The sequence below is a fragment of the Leishmania braziliensis genome, chromosome 9 (assembly GCF_000002845.2).
Source record: "Leishmania braziliensis MHOM/BR/75/M2904 complete genome, chromosome 9".
Lineage (NCBI taxonomy): Eukaryota > Euglenozoa > Kinetoplastea > Trypanosomatida > Trypanosomatidae > Leishmania > Leishmania braziliensis.
This window is the reverse complement of record NC_009301.2, coordinates 428,550-446,391: the sequence shown is the minus strand read 5'-3', so window position 1 is coordinate 446,391 and position 17,842 is coordinate 428,550. Positions and strand designations below refer to the sequence as shown.

The following is a 17,842-nucleotide window of genomic DNA, read 5'->3' as shown; positions in this document are numbered from 1 at the left end:
ACGACGGACTCGATTGCCTTGGAAGTAGAACCCTCACAGGCACACACACACACACTCACGCCACGCCTCTGCAACCCCGCCCCGGCGCCTACACCACTGCCGAAGATAAACATTCACAACTCCGTCATCGCTTTACACGCAGCCATGTCGAATGAGGAAGTCTTCCGTATCACTAACGTCAGCGGGTACTCGGTGGAAATCCCGCTGGCGACGGCGAAGGAGCTGCTGGGTATGCTAGATATGGACCAGGTATTCCGCGCGGCACGGGCTGGTGCTGATGACACAGACGAGTCGGCGGACGCGGACGACTACGACGCGGAGCCACTGAAGGCAGAGGGAATGGAGTACAGCAAGGAAGTGCTCGACGTTGTTCGCTCGTACGCATTGCTCCCCTCCGATGAGCGCACAAACAACATCCCGCGTCCCCTCACGCAGGACCTGCGGAGCGTAGTGCACGCGGGAGAGATGGAACTGGTAGAGAAGGCGGAGAGAGAGGACTACCTCGTCGACCTGCTCAATTGCGCGCTGTTTCTGCGCTTCTCTCAACTGTCCGCGCTGTGCGCCGCCTACATCGCTGTCCGCATTGACGAGATCGCGAAGGCGGCACCGGACATCATGGAGGGCGCTGAGCGCATTCGCAAATTCCTGCACATGCAGAACGAGTGGACCGAGGAAGAAATGGGCCACCTGCGGCGCGAGATGGAGTACGCCAAGTCGGTGGACCCCAACGTGTACTGAAGGCGTCTGTTGTGTGGGTGCGTACGCCCTGAGTGAGCGGGTGTCGTTGGGGTCTGCCCATTCGCTCTCGTCGTCTTCACACAACTTTCTCTGGCCTTTGATCCACTTTGGACATTGCCCGAGCTGCCCCTGGGTGCTGAGGAGGAGGAGGAGCGAGATGCGTTGCACGTAAGTTCAGCCTCTGTGCTCGTTGCTTGACTTCGATTGCTTGGCATTTCCTTTTGTCAGCTCGCCTCGCTACCAAGCCCTGCTGCCACCAAGGCCCGTATCTTCCTCCACTCACCCGCTCTACTCACCGACGCTCGCATCACTGCCCTACGTCCTCCCGCGTGTCTCTACTCTCCTTCGCCCGGTCCAGCGTCTGCGCTGTTGCTGCAGCAGGCGTGTCTGGTGTCTGTAATTGAGGGTGGAAAAAACAGACGCGTTAAAAGGGAAGGCAGTGAAGTGAGTGCGTAGGGGAAGGGGGCGTAGGCTCCCCTCTCTCCAACTCACGTATCGGGCTGGTGATCTGGCGTGTGTCTGTACACATGCCCCATGTTGTGTCCTCGTCTCTGCTGCTCCCCCCTCCCCACCCTCCCACCTTCCCTCGTTCCTCGAGCGTTGTGGTCGCTTTTCTTCTGTGCCCCTCCCCCCTCTCCTCCCCTCCCTCCGCTTTATCGCTGAGTACCCCATGACGTGTGCACGACGATGTGGGCGTCCTAAAATACCCTTCCACTCCCCGGCAATGAGCAAGGGAAGGAGAGAGGGAAAAGTCGTGTCGAGGTGGTGGGAGGGCCTAGACGCACACACGAGCTGTAAGCAACGTGCCCGTGGTAGCCACATGGCTCAGCGTCCCTGTCCCGCCAGCCACCTGCTCATCTCAGCTCCTGCTCCCCTGTCATTGTCTCCCCTCTCTCTTCTGCTCTCTCTCTCTCTTTTGGGTGTTCTGTTCAACGTTTCGGGTGTGTGCCTCGTACCTCAGCCATCACTTTACGTAGGCAACGCTCGCAATGGTTGCGACGGTAGTGGTGGTAGGTGATTGCTGATAATCTGTTACTGATGACGCTCATCAAATGATGATGCGACAGGTGGTGTCGGGCTTCTGTGCACACACGGCTGTGTTGTCTCTCGTTTGCTTTTCCCTTGTCTTGCTCGTCTCGCTGAGACTCGCCTCCGCTTCTCCTTCAGCTCAAACTTTGCTTCTGCTCCACTCCCCCACTACGCGGGCCTCTCGCACCGCATATCGCGTGGCCGTGTCAACGTTGTTTTCAGTGGGACCTTCTTGGCAGTTTCTCATCTCCCACGCGCCTCTCACTCACTTCATGGACTGCAGTACATCCCTGAAGAACGATGAAGCTCTCTGTGAAGAGTAGGCACAACCGCACGTGTGCGTGACTGCGGATGCGGATACAGAGGGAAACGATATTCGAGAGGCGGAGCGGAGCAGCACAAGGTGCGGTGCATGCGCCTGTGTCTTGTGTAGCATAAATGCGGGAAGGACCATGCGCTGCAGGCTCGTATGGGTCTGCCATCGCACTCCCCCCTCTCTAGACGCCGTGCAGACAACACAAGGGGAGGAGCCACATAACATCTTTAAGGGGGAAAGGGGAGGGGCGAATTGTCTTCCTCACCTCCACTTACCTCTCCCCCCTCCTCTCCCCAGCTACTATGTTGGCCAGCTCTCTGAGTTGTGCTCTTTTCGTTCCTCTTTTCTGCTGCGTGGTGCGGGACATCTCAGTGCGCGGTATCCCAGCCTCCTGTGCGCCCCTCCCCTCCCACTCTGTGTGGAGGAGTCAAGCAGCCCTCCACCGCCACCCATAGCGTAGGGGGAGAGCAGGGCGATGTATCGCTACGGATGTCGGAGGCCAGGTCACTGAGTGGGGCATTGCTGTAAGGCGGGTACCTACGGCTGTTTCGCACCACGCGGATGGGGCCTGTGTGGCAGTCCCGGGGGAGGGGAGGGGGGCTCGAGTGGTGCCCCGGCTCGTCTTCTGCGGCAGAGAGCAGACGCGCTGTCGAGGGGAGAAAAAAACGAGTCGCTCTTCACCGACTCCCCTCGCAGTCCCGCCTTTCGCATCTTCTCTTTCCTTTCAGCTGAGTTATTGCGGGTGCAACGTCCCCTCTGCCCCCACACGTGCACTTTCAACGTATCCATGTCGACCCTCGTCCTTCCCAACCTCTCTCTCTCCCTCTCCTTCTGTATCGGGCCCCCCCCCTCTGTGTGTGTGCTCGGAAGGGCATCGCACAGGGGGGAGGAAGGGAAGGAGGCGAAGGGGGAAGGCACAGAAGGAAAAGGGCGCCACGTTGTCTCGCATGGTGCAATAAATAGCACAAATGCCCATCGTACGGTCGTCGGCTCGCACCAGCGGAAGGTCGGAGTGGGCACCACAGCAGAGGCCGTATTGCTTGAGTCCTTCCCTTCCCTTCCCCATCACCCTACGCATATTTTGCTGCCCCTCCGCGCTATCCCCCCCCCCTCTCTCTCTGCTCCGCTCTCCCTTCACCTCGCCACTTCTTTGTGCCCACACATATATAAAGCTTCTCCAGTGGTCGAGCGTATGTCATCAGCTCCATTCTCTGTCGATCCGCCGGCGGCGGTGACTTTACGGCATGGCGCGACTCAGCGAGCAGGGCCGACATCAGCGACGACTGCGGCGGCCAAAGCTGTCGGAGGCAGAGGCAGTCGGGCCCACCCGGTTCAGAAGGGAGCCGGGCGCAAGTTAGTGGCGTGCAAGGAGCTCTTCTTCGCCGGGTTTCCCTGCAGGGTGCCGTACCGGCGCCAAGCACCAAGCGCCCCGAAGCCGTCCACTACGCCACCGTCCGTGGCCGCCTACTCGAAGGCGTTTGTGCGTGGCTTTTTCCAACAGTACGGTGCTGTGGAGGCGCTGTTCTACGACGAGGCGCGGGGTATGGGCAGCGTCGTGTTCGCCGATGGCGCCGATGCGGAGAACTGCTACCTTGCGGTGCACCTCTCCTTCATCGCTGCGCCTGACAAGGACGGTGGGATGGGTCAGCCGACGTGGGAGCAGGACAGGCAGGGCGAAGCGCTGGAGGAGCGGCAGGCTCGCGTGCCGGATTGTCTTCTGTGCCTCGAGTTTGCGCATTGCTGCCCATTCGTGCACCCCTTCTTGCTGGCACGGGACGCCCAACTGGTGGGTGAGGAGAAGCACTGGGAGGTCCCGGGCGGCGAGCTGAGCCGCGCGCTCCTCCTCCATAGATTTCCGCTGCTGCTGCTGAACTCTGACTCGCGGCCGTCGGCTATGGAGCCGATGGTGCCCGTTGCGTCGCACGTGGTAGTTCGCTGGAAGACGGAGACCTTAGAGACCCCAGTGCCGTGCACCGAGGTTGTCGAGGACAGTGACAGAGGATACGATGCCGCTGCTCATTCGCCAGTGGCCACGCCATCTCTTGAATCGCGGCGTGTGAAGCGTGTTGGTCCGATCTTCCCTGGCCGTGGCATCGCGCCAGCTGCCATCGAAGAGGCGCTTTGGCAGATCCTGCGACCAGTCCACGTTGCCGCGCAGAGTGGGCGCGCGGTGACAGTGCTGGACATGTGGTGGGAGTACTACAACCTCTACGCACTTCACAAAACACAGCCTTCGGCCGACCGCATCGCCGATGACACCTTCCGCTACGCAGAGCAGTTGTCTCTCACTCAGGAGGTGCGGGAGGTGCAGCGGCAGAGTCGCGAGTACGCGCACGGCGACGAGGCGGCTGCACAGCTGGTCATGCAGCGGCTCATTCATGATAACCTCTACCACAGTGCCCTGTGCTACATCTATGTGAAGCAAAAGTTCAAGTACGACCCGATGTGGGCAAGTCTGATGCGCGACGTCTATACAGCGAAGGTGGTGCAGCGCGTGCAGGCGTGGCGGGCACTGGAGGCCGAGACGGCCGAGGCTTCCATGCAAGGCCAGCAAAGTCGCACAGAAGAGGGGTGCGTCAAGGGTAGAACCCACTCCGCAACGTCGTCGACAACGGCGACAAGATCCCTCGATACTCGTCGAGGCAGAGCAGTCAAGGCCGCCCTCGAGGCGCTCTACGAACCGCAGCCGACAAAGCAGGAGGACATCAAGGCGCTGCGTGAGACGGAGCGGCTGTGGCGCACGATGCCGCGTACGGAGGCGGCCGCGAACCTCATCGAAAATGTGAGGCTCCTCGAGAAGATCAAGCGCGGCCAGGTGGACCGAAACGGCCATGACAAGTTCGACACGCGGTCGCCGCTGCCGGCGCTGTCACCCGACAGCGATGGCACGCAACCGTCCGATATGAACATCGAGTCAGCGTACCCGACCATGAGTGCCGCCCAGCGAGACGAGAAACTCTACTTGACAGTGATGCAGAACGTCGACGGCTATGTAGCGAGCGGGACGGCCGAAGAGCTGCTGAGCTTGTGTGAGAATCCGAAGCTATTCCGGTACGTCAAGGGGCATATCGGGTACGAGGAGGCGCACCGACTGCCTTCCTACTGGCGTGCCTACATCAACGCGATGTGGGTGCCTTTGATTGCTTTTCTTCTCCTGGGCTTCGGCACACATTACGTTGTGGAACGGCTGGGCATCAACGAGGCATATGAGAAAGCCGTTGCAGAGCGCAAGCATCGCGAATCGTACGAGCACCTGCGCGACCTGGTCAACAAGCAGCGAGCCTTTCTCGACCAGCATGGCCCGGACGGCGTACAAGTCAAGACAGCGCTGCAGATGATGAACGAGACGATAAGGCGTACGTCCGAGGCGGCAGCGAAGGCAGGTAGGAAGTTCCACATCGAGCTTAAGCAAGATCTCTGAGCCGTCTTCCTCGGTCTCTCTGCTGTGGAGAAATACATCCCGCGTTGCTTCAGTGGATGGCAGAGTGGGGCGGTGTTTGGGGCTGTCACAACCCACGAGGACGCTATTGCGCTTTTTCGCTCACACACATCTTTCCTCTTCTCCTTCTCGTCTTGTGCCTGTGACCACGTTTGGTTGTTGTTTGCTGATGTGTGCGCGTGGATGGGTGGGTGCGCAGTGAGGCCCATTGTGTTTAATGCTTTCTCTTGTTGATGTGAATATGCGGGCGTGTGTGTCCCTCAGCAGCCCCCCCCCTTCGCTCCTTTGCCTCCCCCATTTTGCACACCCCACCGCCCTGCCGCAGCGGAGACACGACCCAATCGAAGGGGGCAGACGCAAGCGAGAAGCAAACAAAACAGAAAGAACGAAGAAGAGTATCCTCATGAGCGCGCAGGTTTTCCGCCCAGCGCACCCCCCCCCCCATACACACACACACACATGCACAGACGAACCGAGTGCCTCCGCTCTGCTTAACAAACAAGTGGGGTGGATTCCGACGCCCCGCCATCGCGTCTGTTGCCACGACCGCGTTTTATTTTACTTTCGTCTTCGCACAGCGGAAGCGGGTGAGGGCAACCGCTTCCGCTATGTCCCCCTCACACGTCCCCAATCTGCTCTTCGTTGCATCCTTGCGGCCTCTTACGTGCGCACACGCACCCTGCGCTGTGGCTCTGCTGCTCTCGTTTCTCCACTTCACGGTAGCCGCAGCCTTTGCGGTGACATTACATACAGACGGTTGCTGACAACGAGGAACTCGTTGGCTCACCTTTTCCTGGTGAGCGTCACACCGCACAGTACTCCTTCGTTTTCTGCGTGCTGCTTTGCTTTTGGCTGCTCGCCATAACAGCGCAACGACCGAGGAGAGGATGCCGCCTCTGCATAGCCGCGCGACGCGGCAGCTCGTGAAGGAGCGCAACAAGGTCGAAGGCCCACGCTCGCTGCACCGCGGTATCCACTATCAGGAGAACGAAGCCCATGCTTTGTCCTACATGCAAAACACCAGAAAGAAGCGTGCGGATCACCGCGATTTGCTCGTCCACCATCAGCGAATCAACGAGGACCTGCAGGACATCTACGCCCGCACGGCGGCGCTGCACTCCGGCGACATGACGATGGAGGAGCGCATCGAGGAGAACTGGAAGCAATTCGAGCGCATTGGCGGTAAACGACCTGTCAACGTGCGCACGCGTACCCAGGACGCTGTTCTCTGCGCGAACCAAAGTTCTGTGCCCTATGCGGAACGACTGGCACAGGTGTCGCAGCAGAAAAAGGAGCTGCGCGAGCGCGGCGCGTGGGAGCGGCTGACTCATGGTGAAGCTGTGGATTACAGTCAAGGTAGTGCGCTGCACGCAGCCAAGGACAAGCGGGTCCAGATGTTTCAGCGTCGTCAGCTCCGCCGCGCGCACCTGCTCCGACGTGTTGGTGACCCGACACCTTTGAAGCAGTCCGGTACGTACGACATGAATAGTGGCACACTTCAGGTCTTCAACAAGACCATTCGCAACGTACAGCGTGAGGTAGCGCACGACGCTCGCATTGCAGAGGTCCGGAAGCGCCGCAAGGGTAGTCGTAGCCAGTGGGACCTCAACGAGGGCGGCAACGTGAACCGGCCAGATCAAGACGTGCTGCGGTACTCACGCGACGGGGAACTCGGCCCGCGACGAAAGGCAGGTGGTGGCCGCCGAGGACACAAGCGAGAACGAGAGGAGTTGTGAGTCTTTTAATGGCACATCGCTTTCCTACCCAACCTTTTGGTGCTGCCGAGGTGTGCGTCAGTGGGGAGAAGCGGGTGGGATTGGCGGTGCTGGACATCGGAAGAAAACTGCTGCTTGTTTCAGCGCCCCATGCTGACGCCCCCCTCCCCTCCCCCCACACACTCCCTCTTGCGCTTCTTCTTCCCCCACCCCCTCACCCCCTCATTCTTTGGTCTGATAAGAACATCACGCCCGTTTAAGAGTACGCAGGGCGCGCGCGCATAGCAGTAACGCACACAGCACGAAGAGGAGATGGCGGTGCGTCGATGCGTGTGCCCGTGTACAGTTCGTTACAACGCCTACAAAATGGAGGATGCGCTTGGAAAAAGAGAACAGTGCCCTGGACCTGCGGCGCCGCTGTGGTGGTGGTGATGATTCCGGTCCGATGCTACGGAAGGCATTCCACAGGCTACCTCTCACTCGTATGTACATGCGTGTGTGGGGGTGTGTGGGTGTATCGGTGATGTGTTTGACCACAATGCAGCCGTGCTCCTATTCGTGCCTCAGCTCCCTCCTCCCTCACTCCCCCTCCTTCTCTCTCTCTCCTATCGCAAATGCCGGCGCTCCGCACAGTGAGCGATACGGCGAGGTCTGCCTCAGCGAACAACAGAAAAAGGAAGAGGTGAAAATGGCAGCCTCCAACTCACGCGTGTTCTTTGATGTGAACTTCATTTCCTTTCACGACGACAACCTCCCTGGCACTGCCATCACCGACCCCAAGAACCCCACGTCGTTTGTGCTCACCACGGGGGGGTTCCCGCAGGAGGTGATTCTGCAGACACGCGCCTCCTCGGCGAAGATCTCGAAGCTATCCGTCACCCTGAATGACGCGAAGGATATTCTGGTTGAAAGGTGCTGCGGGGAGACGCCGACGGCGTTTGAGGTCATCGCAGAGCGCACCCTTGCTCGCGGTTCTGCCGTCGGCAGCAATAGCAGCACCGGAGCAGAGGCGGCGGCCGGTGGCGTTGGCGGTCCGCAGACAGAGACGTTTGACTTAGACCCCGAAGGCGCGGGACGTGACATCCGCTTTATCCGGCTCACCATTCAATCCGGCTACTGCGAGTTCGTCGCAGTCTACAGCATTGATGCGTGGGGAGAGGAGTCCCAGCAGCGGATTGCCGTGCTTCAGAGCAAGCCTGAGATCGTGATGTAGAGTTGGCCACTGTTGCGCCGGCATAGGGGTGGAGTTGGCCGAGCGGACTCGCGTGCAGTTAGTTGGATGCCCGACGCACACAGACACGGGCGTTCTCGTAGAGCGGGCCCCTGCGTAAGTCGCCTCCCCTCCCTCCCTCCCCTCCTCCTTCATGCGCTCCTCACGACGAGATTGAGGCGCGACCCACCACACGAGCGCAGAACGACGGGAACTGCGGCGCTCACACAAATGGGCAAAGAGCCGGCCGCGGTGAAGGCAAAGGAAGGACGGTAGAGGAGGGAGATGCGCTCCAATAGAGTAGCGTGTGTGTGCGTGTGTGTGTGTGTGTGTGTGTGTGTGTGCAACGGCCCTGAAAGAAGAACAACAGGAGGGCAGCCGCTCTTCACCTTTCACCAACTCCCCCCCCCTCCCCCTCACACACACGCACGAGTGTTGAACACGTCCGGCATGCGCAGAATGCAGGGTCAAAGAACTGAAGCAAGGAGAAGAAGTACCAGAGAGAGTCAAAAAGGGGAAAGGATGCGAGATAAACTTCGACGCCGCCTCCCTCGATGCTCACCCGAGGGTGCCCTCCATGACCGTGTATGGTCGCCTCGTGGCACCGATCTGATGCCCAAGACCCCAGGCGCGGGGGAGGTGAAGGAGATGAGGCGCGTACCAGCATCTGTCTCTCGTAATGATGTACCTCCCGCCCACATTCGATTAAACGCTGCGCCAGTGTAAGAAACAGAAGAAGTTGAGGCAAAGTCTTCCACCGGTGGGATCGAACTGACAATGCACTGCAGACGCGCGCGCTCTCCTTCCTCTTTGGCTCCCCTATTCTCTCTCATATTCTTTCTGCGTCTTCTCGGTCTCTCCATCCATCCACCTCACCGCCATCACCACTCCGTCATTACCGACCTCACCGCCCATCGGCGATGTACGGTGCCAACGTGCATCGGAGTCCGGTGCACACGCACGGCATCCATCGTTACCTGCGTTGGGCGAAAGGCCCACACAAACCCACCACGAACAGAAATGACATCTATTTTGGATCCAAGGCAGCCCATTGAGCCCCTCCAGCGGGCGATGATGGTGGCCAAAGACAGCACACTGGCTACAGCAATGTTGAACGTCTTTGGCGGCTACATCATGGGCTTCGGTTTCTCACTCTTCGGCTCTATGATCTCGGCTGAGACAAGCACGCAGGCGATGGGAACGGCAGACTTCTTCCGGCATAGCCTGCGCAGCGCTCACCGTCTCGCCGGCAGTTTCGCCTTCTTCGGTTTCTTGTTTGGCGGCATTGAGGTGGCGTTAGAGAAGCGCCGCGGCCGCAAGGACCAGTGGAACCCGACTATTGCAGGCGCTATCATTGGTGGCGGGTATGGGTGGCGCTCGTACAAGTACCCCGGCCTGGCTGCCGGCATCGTGGGCGGCGCGGCCTTTTCTTTGGTGTTTGAGAAGATGTTGGATGCAATGGGCATGGCCCAGCACTAAGCAAGCAACGGCACGTAACGAGCAGCGCACAGGAAATAGAGCGATGTGTATGCCAGGGAGAGAGAGAGAGGCGTGCGTAGGGGGAGGAGGAGGAGAGGGTACACACTCCATCCCACACACTCCATCCCTGCTGGATCTCCGGCATTCCTGCCGTCTTGATGGATCTGGTGTTCGCGGACTGCATCGACGTAGCCACCCCGCCCCACCCCACCCGGTGTTTCTCCACTCGTGCTCTCTAACATGGGAAGGGGCGCTAACACACTCCCACTCACTCGCTCACAAAACTAGGGCGAGAGAAAACCGCAGGAGGGACGCACGGCTGAGGCATCATCACACCCTACTCACTCACGCCCACACACACACACACACACGCACGCACGCACACGCACACACAGGCCACCACAGAGACAAGAAAGCCTTTCGTCTTGTCGCCTGTCTCTGTCTGCCGTTGCCGTCCCTCTGCCTCTCGCGCGACTGGATTATGCCTCTCCCGTCCCCCTCTTCCTTTGATAACTCTCTGGTGGGCTGGCAAACGAAACACCGAAGAGGAGGAAGGGCAGCGGGATAGGATGGTGAAGGGGTAGTGAGCAATGGATGTGTGTGGATGTGTTTGTGCCTCTCTTCCTCCTCTCTTGCTCTCCACCGTTTCGGCGGCTGTGAACCGAACGCTCTGATAGCGCAACGACGTCCTCAACAACGGGGGTGGAGAGGATGATTTGGGCTGTCAGCACTATCTGTCTGCATCAGCACAACTACCCCTTCCCCCCAGGTTGGCCATATGAGGAGGCGGCTGACCGTGGCTTTGCGCTGCTTTGCAGCTGTCCCTGAGGTATCCTCTTTCCATCCTTCGCCCTTTTACCCTCCCCAAACCCACACGACATGCTAATCTCTAGTGTCCTTCCCTCCTACCCTCTCTCCTGACTATCCTCTCGCCTTCCCCCTTCACACACCCACGCATGCACCCCTGGACAGCCTCATTATCCTCTACACTGCACACGCTCCGGGCCTTTAAAAGGCGTCACTTACGAGTGTTTCAGGACATCTGTCGTTCTCCCCTGCTCCACACTCAATCACCTACCTCCCCATGCTTCGTCGTCTCCCCACTGGGTGGGCGCTGCGTAACCACGCTGGCGTCACTACCATGGCCGTCGCTGGCGGCCTCTCCGCCAACCCGAGCGCCTTTGCCTGTAAGGCACCCCTTCTACAGCCGGCGCGCTGGACCTCCTCCGACGCTGCGGCGCCCACGCCCGTCATTCCACAGCGCCATAACAGTAGAAGCAGCAGCGTGCAGGGCCAGCGCGGGAGGCGTGACGACCTGCCGCCGGCCTTCGACGTTGTGCACTGGGACGATGCGAACATCACTGCAGGCCACCTGCTGCGTGTGGCGTACCGCGATGGCTTTATCGTTCTGGATTACCACCGGCAGCGTAGCGCCACCTCTGCACTTCGTGAAGATGGCAGCCGCGCAGTAAACCCGAACCGCGCGGAGAGGGTGGTGACAGTGACCCTGCCGCCTGTGTACGCGGCGCGCTTTCTCGGGGTGCTGGAGGAGCGCATGAGCAAGCTCGAGGTGCAGTCGCGTTTCACAAAGGCCTCGTTTCTCCCGAATACAGCGAAAGGAAAGCACCACTACACCCTTCACTGCACATCGATGAAGCCAACCACTGGCCAGATCCAGACAGCAGACGGCGCCGACGTGCATGAGGAGACGGTGGAGTGGACGGTGGAGTTTAACGCGGCGGAGTCCCTCATGCTGCACCGCTTTCTCACCCAAGCCCTTCATTACAACACGGGCTTTTCCCGAAAGGTGTAGGGAGGGCAACGAGACACGAGGTAAAACGAAAGGAGGGACACTGTCAAGACGTGTATGAGTCTTAGCTGTAGCGCAATACTGAGCGAGATCGAAGCGGGCGCTGTTATAGGGTTGGTTCCGTGTGGGCGTGCAGGCCTGTTTGGCGGTGAGATGCTGGCGGGGAGGCGCTTCGTGGGGGGGAGACGCCCCTCATCTTTTGCCTGTGTGTACGTGATGTAGTAAACGTACGCCGTGCTGGTGCTTCCCACCCCTCTTCTTCTCTCTCTCTCTCTCTCTCTCGTGTATGTGTGGGTGTGGATGTGTCTACCAGAGAGTGAGCGTGGTCCCTCTCCCCCCCCCCCCTCTTCACTACCTGAGAGGGCAGGGTGCTCCCGTATACCACTTCCGATGAGCTCAGCATCCACATCAGTACGCATAGATGCCGATGCATGCAGCCGAGATGAGCTTGGAGGTTGAAAACGCACAGAAAATAGAGAAGCAGCAGAAGAGTGCCCATCCATCATTTGATCAGCTGTCGTGTGGGGGTGGGGAATTTCTATCGACGCACACCCACACACACACACGCGCACGCACACAGCTCTACTCCCTTCTCGTGTAGAAGACGGAGGAGATGTGCGTGTTTATGTAGCGGTGAGAGGGCCATCGACAGGGGGGGGGGGGCGACGGCGTTCCCGCGTCGTCGACCTCCTGTTTGCTGTTTTCTATTTCTCTTTCGGTATTCAAGTGAGCAACTCTGTGCGTGGTCGGGCTTAGAGAGGCACTCCTCGCACATACGTACGTACACTCACAGGCACACGTGTGGATGTCAGCTTCTTCAGTTGCTTCCTTGCTACGTGCATCTCCTCTCTACCTTTATTCTCGTCGCTCTCTCCTCCTCCTCCTGCCTACCCACCTGCCGACACCTGCAGCTACCACCAGTACTCTTGCTGTTGCATCAAACTGCTCTCAGGCCCCAACGCCATCACATCAGTATCGTCTTGTCCACGCCGTCTCCTTCAACCCTCACCGCACAATGTTTCTCTTTCGCCACAGCGCCGAGCCGAAGGAAAATGACGAGGCGCACCACGACCCGGTCGACAACGCGATAAAGCAAGAAGAAACCGCTCTCGCTGCACCTGAAGAGCACAAAGCCTCAGCGGAGATGGCCGGCAACGACGCCTTGCATGAAGTTTCTAGCTCGGCGGACTCGTACGAGTCCCCGGAGAGCGCACGGAACCCCTCGCGCGAAGGTACAGTGCCGCCGCCCGATCTGGGTGATATGATGGAACACCCGTATCAGCACCACGAAGACGATGTGGAGGCAGATGTGGCAGCCACTGTCCCGGCTACCTCAGCACCAATGCCAGCCAACGGCATCTCGACACTTCCGATGCCGCGCACCTACAACGCCGCCCCTCCGACTGCGGTGAACGGGAACGGCGTGCAGCGTCATGACAGCCACTCGTACAACTCACGTGGTGCAGCGCCGTCGCCGCGCTCGACCAGCGGCATCAGTCGTGGTCGCTCCTACTCGCTCAGCGGTCTCAGCGCCGCTGAGCTGGCGGATGTGTACGATCAGCAATACCGCCGCTGCTCATCTGTCGTCAGGTCCGCCCGCTCCCTCGTGGCACGGCGGGCCAGCTCTGTGAACGGCGTGGTCGGCGTCATGGATGGCTTCGGCACGTCGGCCAGCAGCCGCGGCAGCCCCATGACCGAAGAGGAGCGCATCGCAGTGGAACGAATGATGGAGAACGAGTACCGCCGACAGGAGGTGGCAGAGCGCATGACGCAGTACGCGCTCGCGCGTGAGTCCATCATTGTCAAGGAGGAGCTCGCTCGCGAGAAGGCCACGTACATGCGGCGCATGCACATGGATGCAGAACTGCACGCGCGACTGGAGAAGAGCGGCCGCAACCGACAGGAACGCATGGCCGCCGCGGCGCAACGTCGACAGGAGCATGAGCAGGAGCGGCTTCGTATTCTCTACGACTCGATGGCGGAGAAAGACTCTCGCTACCACTTCCACAATCCGTACGCGATGATGGCTGCGCAGCGCCGCTACAGCGTCGAGGTGCGTCACTCCGTCTCGATCACCCCGCAGCGGCGGGCCTCCTCACCGTTCACAATAAAGAGAAATGGAAACTCCCTGACGAGCCCCCGCACGAACGAGGAGGTGACAAACGGTAATACGGACGACCGCCGCACCTCGTCTCCAGTCACAAGGGCTCGTAGCACTAACCCGCGTATCGACCAGTCGAAGCCACTCAAGTGCCTGCCGCTCGATGCCTGGAAGGTTCCAGAGCAGCCGCGTAAGAAGTCACCCAAGAGAGACAGCTCCACTGCTCGCCGGGCTCTGTCGCCAAAGGCCTGGCGTGCTGCGGTGGTGCCCGATCACCCGCGCCACTGGCACTAAGACAAGCGTGCAGCGCACGGGCGGTGCTGTTCAGAGCTTCCCTGCACTGTTGTTTTACTGCCGTGCACTACGTTCGTTTCCCTTGCGTCTCCGCTGCCTGACACGGGGCTACTGTGCTTTTCTCCTTCCTGTACTCCAGCGTGTTTCTACCTGGACCTGTGGAAGACGCTCTGAATGTAGTGTGGTGGCGCTGGGGGGTGATGCAGCCGGTGTGGTGAAGGCGAAATATGTGAGCGTGTGGGTGCTGAGCTCGCCAGTAACGACAAAAGGCCCTCGCTTCGTTACGATAAAGCCCCTTCCCAAAATTCTTCCTTTCTCCTACACTCCCTTCCCCCTCGTGACGCATCCTCAAAGACGTCTGTGCCCGTGGGTGGGTGCATGAGTGCTTGCGGGTGCGTGGGTCTTTGGCTCTGTTCTCTCTCTCTTTGGGAGCGAGGAGGAAGAGGGAGTGGGGTCTGGAGTGCTTTTTTTCAAGCGGTGGTGGCGTGTTGTCCTTCTCCCTGTGCGTCGCGGACGTCGTGCCGCTCTTCCAGGCTTCTTGTCCTGCTAACTTATTTCCTTCCTAGCCTCTCGATGAGAGTGGTGACTTCATTGCTCTTCTTGCCATCATTGTACTCTCTTCATCATTCCTTCCTTCTTCTGCGTGTTGCCCCCCCCTCGTATTTTTCACGCAGCTGCACGTGTGTGGTGGAGTGGTATACGTGTGTTGCGTAGACACGGTGGATGCCACTACTGCTGTTCCTTTGCTGTCGATGACTAGAGAAGTCACCCACACATTTTTTCACCCTCACACTCACGCACCCCCACATCGATATGGGTGAGTGTGAGGGTGAGGGGGTTGCCGTTGCCTCTGTTTTTGTTCTCAGGGAGTTTTCTTGTTTGTGTTTTCCCCACTTGTCTTCTCCCCCCCCCCCCCCCCCAACCTTCCTCACGACGTAGGGACACCTCAGTGCGTGGTATCCCAGCCTCCTGTGCGCCCCTCCCCCCCCCCCCCCCACTCTGTGTGGGGGAGTCAAGCAGCCCTCCACCGCCACCCATAGCGTAGGGGGAGAGCAGGGCGATGTATCGCTACGGATGTCGGAGGTCAGGTCCTGCAGGGCATCACGTCGGTACGGCCTGCGACAGTGAACACACGTGCACCACCCATGTGATGGGCGAGGTGTCGGCGTGGCTCGGACGTGTCTCTCGCCCGGCCCTCGCCGCCCACTGGTGTGGGGAGCACTGAGCCACCTCGAGGGATGCACCAGGTGACGGCTGGCGTAATGAGAGGGGCGGGGAGGCGACCTGCGGAGCGGGGGTGGGTAAAGTTCGGGGCGGGGGGGTGCTCAGGTCACTGAGTGGGGCATTGCTGTAAGGCGGGTACCTACGGCTGCTTCGCACCACGCGGATGGGGCCTGTGTGGCAGTCCCGGGGGGAGGGGGAGCTCGAGCGGTGCCCGACTCGTCTTCTGCGGCAGAGAGCAAACGCGCTGTCGAGGGAGATGTATTAGCCCCTTCTCTGTCCTCTTCCATTCCCCTCATTTCACCCCCACTCCCACGTGTTTCTCTGCCTGGACGTCGTGCACTGTTGGAGACAGAAGAGAGGAACCTTTTACTTTCGCTGATGCCTCTTTCTTCGCCTCACGCACGGTCGAGAAGGTAACCGCGTGGCTGGTGGTGATGGAGCAATGTGAGAATGGAAGAGGAGGGAAGGGGCACTGACATGGTGATCTGCCATTAAGCTCGTTGTTTCTGCACCCTACTGCCGCTACGCCATGCCGCGCCACCCCTTCCCCATGTCCTCTCTCTCTCTCTCTCTTCGAACGTCTCTCTTGCGCTTCATATTCGTGCTCTTTCCTCATGTTGGTGTCTGTATGTATGTATGGGTGTGTGTGTGTGTGTTTCAGCTTGCTTGACGTCTAGGAATCTCCGCTCGTCATCCTGATGCAGTGAGCACGTCACACACTCCAACGCACGTCATCAAAGAAGTTTATTTCCCTTCGTGCACTTCTCTTGCGCTGTTGTTTGTTCACCCTCTTCTCCGGAGAGTGTAGGCGTGTGCGGGGACGGGGGGGGGGGGGGGGGGGCGGTCTCCTTCCCATTTGCTTCCTTGTCTTGGGCTCATTGACTCACTTCATGCGTTTGGCCATCCTCCCCGACTCGACAGGCCCGCTGTCTCGTCACGACCCCCTAAAGGCCAAATCGAACTTACCAGGTGAAGGCGGAGGCACTGGCATACACAACGCACATACACCACAGGGACGCACAGCGGGCGATGCAAGTCGGAAAAAAAAAAAACCCCACCACCATCACCTGCGCCTCCTTCACCCTCTTCTTATCATCACCACATCAGCGTACCCTGACTGCGGCTTTCAGCGAAGTATCCCCCAGTACGACGGAAGGGGAGTCAACGGTTCGATGATGTACAGCGACGGAGCGGGGGTAGAGGAGAGAGGGGGTTAGGTGCAGGAGGTGAGGATCAACGCAACCGGTGTTGGTTGGTAATACAGTACGGATGCTCACATACACGCCTCTGCGCAACACGGCCGCGTCGTCGCTCCTGCGCTCTCTACACATAGATGCACGCACAGAAGTGCAGATATCTGTTTGGGCTCCACCCTGCCATCCTCTCCCTCTCCCTCTCCCTCTCCCTCCCCCTCCCTCTCTCTCTCTTGCACTGCTCTCACACTCCCACCACCCCCGCTCCGCTCCTGTGGTAAACACACCAGCACACGTAGATACACCAGCAACGGGCCGCCTTTTAGATCCGCTTCTCACTGCCCCCGCGCACACACAGCAACCACATCGACACACACACACACACGCACACGAGCAGAAAGATGAAGAAGGGTGCCGGTACCACTAGTGGCAACCGTGCCGGTAGCAGTGCAACCTCTGCCACGGCGCCGCGTGAGTCCTCACCGATGGCAGCGATCCCGACCAACACGGCAGCAGCGATGGCATCGGGAAAGGGCGGGAAATCTTCTCTCCAGGCCCGTAGCCCGTCTGGTAGTCCGTTGCCGAACGTCGAACTGGACGAAACCACCATCGCCCTCATCAAGGAGAATGAACAGATGCTCCAGGCCATCACGGCGCTGCAGCACGAACTTGACAAACAGCAGGGGCGTCTCAACGACGCCGAGGAGGCGCGGATGAGCCTCGCCGACGAGGTTGCCGAGCTGCGCAGCCAGCTGGGTCTGGCAACGAGCGAGGTAACAACATCGACAGGCAAGGTGCTCAACTACAAGACGGCCTTCACCGACCTGCAGCACGCATTTGATCAGCTCAAGAAGGACTCGGACGCCACGAAGGAGAAGCTCGAAGAGGCTACGAAGCGGGAACGGCTGCTTATGCAAAACGCCTCCAACACGGCGCGGCAGCAGAGTCACCTGAAGGAGTCATTTGACTTGGTGACGCTCGCCCTGAAGATGCCGAACTCCTTCCTCGTCTCCATTCAGCGAATAATGGAGAAGTTGAATGATCCGGCGCTGCGCCCGGCAGACCGGCAGCGCAAGCTGAGGGACGACATTGACCGACTCCAGGCGCAGGTGGCAGCGTACAAGCCAGACGTATCAGCGGCTGCGGCGCTGGTAGACGGTGTGCCGAACGTGGACATTCCAATCCGGCAGTGCGCATACGCCTTCTTGTCTGTGGTCATGACGCTGCTGAAGAACGAAGTAGACAAGTAGTCGAGCCTGGCGTACAGGGAAAGAAAGGAGTTATACGGGGGGGG

At 59.6% G+C, this 17,842-nt stretch overlaps 8 protein-coding genes across 8 annotated transcripts; all 8 read left to right on the top strand.

The window, feature by feature from the left end:
* Positions 1 to 144: 144 nt before the first annotated feature.
* Positions 145 to 738, top strand: LBRM_09_1220 (conserved hypothetical protein; the record flags this gene model as incomplete). The annotated part of the gene is made up of 1 exon (XM_001562686.1): positions 145 to 738. The coding sequence occupies one exon, from the start codon at positions 145 to 147 to the stop codon at positions 736 to 738; it is 594 nt and encodes a 197-aa protein (XP_001562736.1).
* A 2,537-nt stretch (positions 739 to 3,275) lies between these two features.
* Positions 3,276 to 5,504, top strand: LBRM_09_1210 (conserved hypothetical protein; the record flags this gene model as incomplete). Its single annotated transcript, XM_001562685.2, has 1 exon — positions 3,276 to 5,504. The coding sequence occupies one exon, from the start codon at positions 3,276 to 3,278 to the stop codon at positions 5,502 to 5,504; it is 2,229 nt and encodes a 742-aa protein (XP_001562735.2).
* A 905-nt stretch (positions 5,505 to 6,409) lies between these two features.
* LBRM_09_1200 (conserved hypothetical protein) lies at positions 6,410 to 7,258 on the top strand (the record flags this gene model as incomplete). The annotated part of the gene is made up of 1 exon (XM_001562684.1): positions 6,410 to 7,258. One exon carries the CDS (start codon positions 6,410 to 6,412, stop codon positions 7,256 to 7,258), a length of 849 nt encoding a protein of 282 aa, XP_001562734.1.
* Positions 7,259 to 7,721: 463 nt separating this feature from the next.
* LBRM_09_1190 (conserved hypothetical protein) lies at positions 7,722 to 8,450 on the top strand (the record flags this gene model as incomplete). The annotated part of the gene is made up of 1 exon (XM_001562683.1): positions 7,722 to 8,450. The coding sequence occupies one exon, from the start codon at positions 7,722 to 7,724 to the stop codon at positions 8,448 to 8,450; it is 729 nt and encodes a 242-aa protein (XP_001562733.1).
* Positions 8,451 to 9,224: 774 nt separating this feature from the next.
* Positions 9,225 to 9,926, top strand: LBRM_09_1180 (putative inner membrane preprotein translocase Tim17; the record flags this gene model as incomplete). Its single annotated transcript, XM_001562682.1, has 1 exon — positions 9,225 to 9,926. The coding sequence occupies one exon, from the start codon at positions 9,225 to 9,227 to the stop codon at positions 9,924 to 9,926; it is 702 nt and encodes a 233-aa protein (XP_001562732.1).
* Positions 9,927 to 11,010: 1,084 nt separating this feature from the next.
* On the top strand, positions 11,011 to 11,739 carry LBRM_09_1170 (mitochondrial RNA binding protein 2; the record flags this gene model as incomplete). Its single annotated transcript, XM_001562681.1, has 1 exon — positions 11,011 to 11,739. One exon carries the CDS (start codon positions 11,011 to 11,013, stop codon positions 11,737 to 11,739), a length of 729 nt encoding a protein of 242 aa, XP_001562731.1.
* Positions 11,740 to 12,541: 802 nt separating this feature from the next.
* On the top strand, positions 12,542 to 14,131 carry LBRM_09_1160 (conserved hypothetical protein; the record flags this gene model as incomplete). Its single annotated transcript, XM_001562680.2, has 1 exon — positions 12,542 to 14,131. The coding sequence occupies one exon, from the start codon at positions 12,542 to 12,544 to the stop codon at positions 14,129 to 14,131; it is 1,590 nt and encodes a 529-aa protein (XP_001562730.1).
* A 2,902-nt stretch (positions 14,132 to 17,033) lies between these two features.
* On the top strand, positions 17,034 to 17,798 carry LBRM_09_1150 (conserved hypothetical protein; the record flags this gene model as incomplete). The annotated part of the gene is made up of 1 exon (XM_001562679.1): positions 17,034 to 17,798. The coding sequence occupies one exon, from the start codon at positions 17,034 to 17,036 to the stop codon at positions 17,796 to 17,798; it is 765 nt and encodes a 254-aa protein (XP_001562729.1).
* Positions 17,799 to 17,842: the final 44 nt, after the last annotated feature.